An 8096-nucleotide genomic window follows, 5' to 3' on the forward strand; every position below is an offset into this window, starting at 1 on the left:
AGGATTGACCCATTTTCCCCTGTGCTTTCTAGTGTTTTTAATAGGAATGGTATTGTATTTTGTTGAAGACTTTTTCCTCATCTATTGAGATTATCAGGTGATTTCTGTTAGTTTTGGTTATTGATATGGTCAATTACACTTACAGTTTACCAAATATTAAACCATCCCAGTTCTTCATTCCTGGTATAAATCCCACCTGGTCCTAGAGAATAATCCTTGCGATATATTGCTATAATATCTTTGCTAGTATTTTATTAAAGTTTTTGCATTGATATTCATTAAGTAACCAGTCTGTAATTTTCTTTTTTCTGTTTTTGGTCAGAATCAACTTATTCTGAATGAAGTAGGGAGAGGCATAAGTTTATGGGGCTCTAGTTTCATGTCTATTTGTGTTCACTTAAATAGTTTTTTATTTTTTTCCATTTTTTTAAACCCTTAACTTCTGTGTATTGTCTCCTAGGTGGAAGAGTGGTAAGGGTGGGCATTGGAGGTCAAGTGACTTGCCCAGGGTCACACAGCTGGGAAGTGTCTGAGGCCAGATTTGAACCTAGGACCTCCCATCTCTAGGCCTGACTCTCAATCCATTGAGCTACCCAGCTGCTCCTCCCCCCCTTTTTTAAATTCCAAAACACCTTTATTTGGCTGGTGTGCCTCCTGCTCCTCCCTCATCTAAAAGAGAGAGCCGATATCCCAGAAGATCTAGCTCCAAGCCCTTAAAAGCAGACAACAACAAGGACAGAGTTCTCTTCCTCAGATGAGATTATCTTTGTTTCTGGAAAATATTGCCCCAGCCCATTCCACGCCCTCTTCCTCTGGCAGCCACCTGAGCCTTCAGGAGGGCTGCTTTCCCCGGCCGGCCCCAGAGCCTTGGTTCTTGTTTTTCATGCTCTTCAACATCGGGGCATTCTTCAGCATGTCGGGCAAGATCAGAAAGCGAATCTTGCTCCCTCGGATGTAAACCTGCTCCAGCTGGGCCACTCGTCCATGTCTGTATGTGACTGTGATGTTTGACATCTGGCAGTTCATGTTGTCCTCGGCCTCCATCAGCTTGCCCCGGGACACCTCCCCGGTGTTGATCTCACAGGTGACGATGTGGCCCTCGGCCTCATGCAGGACCTTGATTGGGATGTCGGTGGACATCCCGGGAGGAAGAAGCTGCCACCCCGGTCCCAGCTCCGGTTCCGGCCCGGGCGACACGAACACGTGAAGAGCGGCGGCAACTGAAAGGTGGGCCTCACGGTCCCAGCATGCAGCAGACCCACATTTGTTTGTTTTTAGCAAAAATGAGTATAAATTCCAGGGCTCAGGAATGCTTTAAAAATTTCCATGCTCTCAAAAGGCTCTTCTTCCTTTTGGTAGTACACTAGGCTTGGTGGTGACACCGTATCATCACCTATTTTGAGAGTGATTACTGCTAAATATTGGAAAATAACAGAAAAAACTAAGCAGTTCTTCAGTTTCTAAAATTATTTTCTTGAACTGAAGACATCAGACCAGTAAGAAGGAAGTAATTCTGTCTTGGTAGGTATTTTTTGAAAGATAGTGATTTCCTTTCCAAACCATGTAGGAAATAAAATCTAAGTAAGATGCCCAGTTTTATAGCTGGCTTTATTTGAAAGATTAGGAAAACACAAGCTTAACATGTCTAGGAGAGAGTGTGGAGACTTCTTGTTTAATTCCCCACAAAAATCAGAAGTTTTTAAATATTAAATGAGTTCATCCTAATAGGTTCTAAATATCAGATAACTTAGCCCCTTTGAAGTATGGAAGTGTGGAAATGGAATTAGCTCATCTTCATTCATTCTTTAGATTTTAGCTACCAGAAATAATGTCACCCCACCCAACTTAGAATTAAGTGGGGAGGGGGAGGTCTGTGACCCACACATGATAGTAAGTGACAAATCAAAAACAAGTGACTGCCCCCTGGGCAGTCCAAAACAGTGTCGAGGCTGCCATTTGTCCACGTGAAACTAGAGGTGGATGCTATCTTTTAAATATGATGGTAATTTCCTGTGGAGGGCTTCTGGTGCTTTTAACTTGGTGTTCAAGGAGCTCGGATGAGACCTCAGACTGCTTCTCTTTGAATTGTCACGTGGGTAAGTTAGGTTGACTCTCTTTCTCTTCCCTTGGCGTTTCTGGAGGCTCTACCCTCAAGGAGGCCTCTCTTCTTAGAGGAGGCCCTGTGGCTAGAAGCTTTGTTTAATTTACCTCCACATCCCCCCTGCTGGAGCCTCTGAAACCTCCCTGATCTGGGCCTCTGGTCAGGCCTAGAGTTTCTCTCTCTCTTTTCCCTACCTTCAATCTTCCTGAGTGTAAATAAATCACCATAAAAGTCATCCTGACTTGGGTCTCTTTTATTTTGAAATTGAGTTAATTGATTTCTGGCCACCAAACCTTAAATATCTAATCCAATCATAAAAATTCCCACTTTCTCCTCTTGCAGTTTTGGCAACCACGAAGAGAGTGATTTGAAATGTTTGTGATGATGAGAGAGTAATTTTCTTTTCACAGCCGACATGGATTTCAGCTCTCCTAGCCATAGGATTCAGTCTGCTTTCTCATCTACAAAAGTCATTCTTTGTTACAAAATTGAAAACATAACACACTAAGTGCAACTCTATGATGTAGTGCTCTTACACTCCAATAGATGTTTGCTTGTAGACAACATGTATAGATTGTTCCTATTATACTTATAATCCAAGTTGTTTCTTCCCTTTTTCCCATAAACTGAATAATTTCTAACAAAAATGAATAATCAGATGAGTGGGGTAACTAATGCATTAAATCTTTAGCATTTAATAATAGAATTAAATGAATGAATATACTAACAAAAACCAAGCCAAATAAATATTTTTTATGACTCAAAATTGTGTATATTATCTTCCTTCCATCTAAATATATAATTGTTTATATCATTTTTACTTTGTAACACTTCACACAATTCTTTCCATATTTTCTTTGATGCTTCATATTTATTTTTATACCATTATAATATCACATATGTCAACATACCATTATATCCAGCTCTTTTCCAATTAGCTATGTAGTTTATTTTCAGGTTTTTACTAGTAGAAATAGAGCAACTGTGTCTATTTTTCTTCAAACAGATCTGGTTTTCCTTTTATTGTGTCTTTGAGATAAAGTCCTAGCAATTCAATTATGAGGTCTAAACATTTGATATATTTTATGTGTCCATTTTAAGCATGTTGCCTTATTGGTCTCAAATTATTTGCTCTAGTTTAGAGTCCCACCAATAATGTATTAAGTGTTTGTTTCCCCACAGTTCCTCTTCCAATATTGGATTTTATCATTAATTTGACTGTTTTTGCCATTCTAGCAGATTCAAGATGGCATATTTAGTTTGTTTTATCTCTGATATTAGGAAATTTAATGTTGAGGTTAATCTTATAGGTATATTTCAACTCTTATAAATTTTAGACACCAAGTTTTATCTGATCTATTTACATGAACTATTTCCCCCAATTCATATCTTTTATCTTTAAAAATATTGTTTTTATTATAGAAAATCCTTTAATCTTTAATCAAATCTATTGTTTTTTATCTTCTCTTTCTTCTTAGATTTCTCATTTTTAATATTTGTTCAGTATTTCATAATAAATAGCTAATATTTACATAGCACTTTAAGATTTATAAAGTAATTTATTATTTCATTTGACTCTCATGACAACCCTGTAAGAATTGTTATTATAGGTGTTATTATAGGAAACTGAGGCAGACAGAGGTTAAATGACTTGTCCAGGATCATGTAGTTACTAAAGTATCTGAGGAAGAATTTAAGTTCTAGTCTTCTTGTCTACCAATCCAACACTCTGTCCAGGATGTCATTGGCTGGTATTTCTGTAAGCTTAAGGAAGGTAATCCCTGAGTCTATCTGCAGAGCCCTGAGCATCCATGGTATACCTACAAAATATTATTTTCAGCCCATAAGAATCACAGATAAAAATGTTGTTTTTCTCCAGAGTTAATGAGAATATGTTATTCCTTTGTCTATCAGTATTTTTAAAAGTTTTTTTTAAGTGTAGTTAGAATTAATTGTAATTTGTGGCATAAGATATAGCTATGAATCCATTTGTGGTTATAAAGCTAGCTGTCTTGTTTTCCAACAGTTTAAAGAGATTCTATTCCCTGATGTTTTGTAAATAACAAATTAAGTTCCTCAAATGTAAAAGGACACTTTTACGGAAGCCTCAGAATTCCAGTCTTTGATCATGACCAAAAATAGTGGAAGTCCTTAAATTCCTTCCTCAAAGTCTCCTGAGCTTCTAGTCTTTGGGCTGTCTTAGTTCCATAAAGAATTGTGAATTCTGTTTCTTTTAGAACATGACATAGACAAAGCTAATCTTGGAAATCACTGCAGATGCAGAACTGTACATATAACAATTTTGAATTAATTGTCAAGTCAAGTCAGTCTTGAAACTGATTAAATTGATTTTTCTCTCCACTATAAATTAACCATTTGGCCTCATGGACTCACAAAGCAAATCTGGTATTTTCCTTTCTTCTCTTTAATAGAAACTAGGATGAGAAGACTCCCTTCACTTTCTCCTGGGAAATGCAAAATCCAAATGGAGCTTTTTGTTTCAAAGACTCTATATATGTCTCTGTGATTGATTCAACCAGGGATATTGAGAATGTCCATAAGCCTACCAACCTTTATCTATAACTAGTCCTCTTTAAAATTAGGATCTGAGTCCAACTGACACACAATCCAGCTTTAGCATGATCTATGTTGAGATCAGGTGCAGATTCTATATAAGTTTTCCAGGATCAAAAGAAATGTTTTTTTTTTATGCTGAGACCCCCAACTTTTATTATTAATTATTATTAATTTCCTGTAATTTCAATCAGGAGAATGCTTGTATGTGTATGAAGGATGGGTGGCCCATGGACGTCCTTTGTTTCCCACAAATACTCAGGTGGTGTCTGTGGCCTTTGTTATTTAGTGAGAAAGTCTCAAGACTACATTTGCTGAAAAGCTTTACACAAACATAGGGAGCAGTATCTATTAATATGGGATGACACAGAATCTTCTAAGAGATAGAGTGTTGTGCTCTCACCTCTCCTAGAACTGTGGGAAATCAAGTCCTCTGTGAATTTTCCTTGACTAGATATGCATTAAATCAATTAACTGTTAAGAATGCCAGGGGGCAGGTAGGTGGCTCAGTGGATGGAGAGCCAGGTCTTGGTTTCAAATTTGACCTCAGACAGATCCTCCCTTTATGACCCTGGGTAAGTCACTCAATCCCCATTGAGTTCTTTACTGCTCTTCTGCCTTGGAACCAATATAGTATTGATTCCAAGATGGAAGGTAAGGGTTTAAAAAAAAAAAGAATGCTATTAACATCACAATAGTCAGAGCCAGATCTTTTCTTCTACAGCAGAAATGGTCAAATATTAAACATTAACTCTTTAGAAAAAGAGAGATGCATGTTTGAAATAAGCTAATTGAGGAACTAGATACTCAACACTCTTCATTTAACTTGAATGCATTATGAAAATAGAAAAATATTATAGAAAATGATATTTTAAAAGTCCTTTCTTCAAATTTACAGAAGTTACAATTGATAACAACTGAACAACAAACACATTAAATTTCAAGGCAGTAGTTACAGAATTGATTTAAAGTACACTTTCCACAAAGTGGGTGGGTATTCATTAAATTGGGGGATAACTAAAAAAACTACAATTTAGAAATATAATGAAATATTACTAATCATAAAAATGATAGGTGAGAAATTCAAAGAGATGAGAAGATTTATACAAATGGGTACAGAGAGAAATAAACAGACCTGAGAGTAAAGGATCCATTGTGACTACAACATCAAAAATGAAAAGATCTCTAAAATGAAGCTGAACTCTGAATAACTAAAAGCTAAAGAAGAAGGTCCTGTAGAACAGATGATGAAAACTACCTTCCCTTTTATGACAAGTGGAAGACTACTAGGGAAGAATACAGTATATTCTGCCAGGTATGGTCATTAGCAGTTAATTTACTTAATTGTTTTTCTTTGTCTCAAGGGAGGGACTGTTCTGGAGTGGGAGGGGAAGTTTACAGGAAATAATATTTAAAAAAATAAGATTTTTTTTCATTTGCTTTCCAAGGTTAGTTCTTGACCCTTGTACCACTAGAAAGTGCATTTCTTGTGTGGGAGTTCCATCTACTGTCTGTGTATTAACTCTGTCTCAGAGCCAAGATTTCTTGCCTGGAGTCTAAAAGTTTAGTCTGGAAAGGCAAAGTGTCCAAGCTCACTGTGGCCTCCACCATGGCTGTTTTTGGAGAGATAAAAGGTGTATGTGAGCCTGATCTAAAATGCAGCAGAGAGCTCTTGCTCCCCTGTGGATGGAGAAATAGAGCTGACCCGCTCCAGTTTCTCACCAGGAAGGAACGGAATATATTTGCACAGGTGTACTGCAATATGCCTGCGGACAAAGAGACAGAGGTATTTCCGAAATCGCTCCCCAACAAAGGCGTAGATCACGGGGTTGACACAACAGTGAGTGTAGGCAATCACTTCAGTCACCTGCATGGCCAAGTCCAGTTGTTTGCTTCTCTCGCAGTCTGCCGTGAAAAAAGATGATTGAAAAGCGGTGAGAAGAAGGGTGAGGTTGTAAGGCGCCCAGAAAAGAAAGAAGACGATCATGATGACAAAGATGAGTTTGACTGCCTTATATTTCTTCTCATTCCGACATCTGAGAAGTTTTTTGATGATTCCTGTGTAGCAGATGATCATAATGGCCAATGGAATAGCGAGTCCCAAGATGTTCATTCTCAGAGCCTGGAAACGCTTCCAGGTGGCTTCATTGTTCTCTGGGTAACGAGGGCTGCATATGTGATTCTCCAGGTCCTCCTGGGACTCGTGAAAGATGACCTCGGGAAGAGCTGCCAGTGCTGACAAGCCCCACGTAACTATGCTGGTGAAGATGCCAAAAGTGACTGTTCTGGCTTTCAGGGCAAATACGGCATAGACCACAGCTAGATACCTGTCAATAGTCAGCAAGACAATGAAAAAAATTTCACTATATAAGCCCATGTAATAAAGGCCAGAGAGGATCTTACACATGGTATGCCCAAAAACCCAGTCATTTTTCTTGGCATAGTCAATCCAGAAGGGAAGTGTGAACAGGAAGAGCAGATCTGAGATGGCCAAGTTGAAGAGGTAGATGTTGGTCATACTCTTGAATCTCTTGTACTTAGTAAGTATCAGCACCACTAGGATGTTGCCCAGGAGACCCACAATGAGTACGAAGGAGTACAGTGGAGGCAGGAACTTGGCTCCTAGTTCCTTAATGTTCATCTTTTGGCATGGCATTGAGAAATCATAGTCAAACGTAGTGGCTTCCTCACTGATGTCCATGATGTCCATGGAATATGTTGCCATGTTGCCATGTTCTGGAGAAATAGAGAAAGACACAGACAGACAGTCAGAGGGAGACAGAGAGAGAAAAAGAGAAGGACAAAAAGAGAGAGTGGAAGAGAGAGAGAGAGAGAGAGAGAGAGAGAGAGAGAGAAAAACAGAAATGGAGACAAAATAGAGAGAGGTTAAAAAAGACAGAGAGACATTTATCTTTGTTTAAAACTGCATAAATAAAATGGAATTCTGGTACTACTCCATATCTTAACAGAAGCACCATGAGCAAAGTGGGCATTATACTTCTTAAAAGTAAAACATTCCGGGCTTCCGGGTTAAGATGGCGGCAGAGTAAGAAGCAGCTCTTAACCTCTCCTGACCGAAACATACAAAACTCCTCAAGGGGACATAAAAACAAGTCCAGACGAACGGAGGAACCCCACAACAGGGCACAGCGTGGAAGGTACGTGGAATCGAGACATTTCCAAGCTAAAAAGGGCTCTCACTCACTCAATCGCGAGCTGAGCAACCGCCCCACCCCCACCCCCTCCACACTCACCTATAGCTCCGAACCCAGCTAAAAAGAAATAGAGCAAGTTTGGGGCACCCATCGAGTCATCAGCAGCTCCGGGACCTGTTCCTGACAGCAGCAAGACTTAGGACCCCATTAAGTCAAAAAAAGCACGCGAAATCTGAGCGCGCGCGCCGGAGCAGGACGCTGGGCGC

General features: G+C 39.1%; 1 protein-coding gene and 1 pseudogene across 1 annotated transcript; both read right to left on the reverse strand.

The window, feature by feature from the left end:
• Nucleotides 1-760: 760 nt before the first annotated feature.
• On the reverse strand, nucleotides 761-1140 carry LOC123255958 (annotated as a pseudogene).
• A 5186-nt stretch (nucleotides 1141-6326) lies between these two features.
• On the reverse strand, nucleotides 6327-7411 carry LOC123255957 (C-C chemokine receptor type 3-like; the record flags this gene model as incomplete). The annotated part of the gene is made up of 1 exon (XM_044684665.1): nucleotides 6327-7411. A coding segment is annotated over one exon (1085 nt), but the record flags the coding sequence as incomplete, so codon positions are not given.
• Between the last annotated feature and the right edge of the window lie 685 nt (nucleotides 7412-8096).

This window comes from Gracilinanus agilis, unplaced genomic scaffold (assembly GCF_016433145.1).
Source record: "Gracilinanus agilis isolate LMUSP501 unplaced genomic scaffold, AgileGrace unplaced_scaffold54674, whole genome shotgun sequence".
Taxonomy (NCBI): Eukaryota; Metazoa; Chordata; class Mammalia; order Didelphimorphia; family Didelphidae; genus Gracilinanus; species Gracilinanus agilis.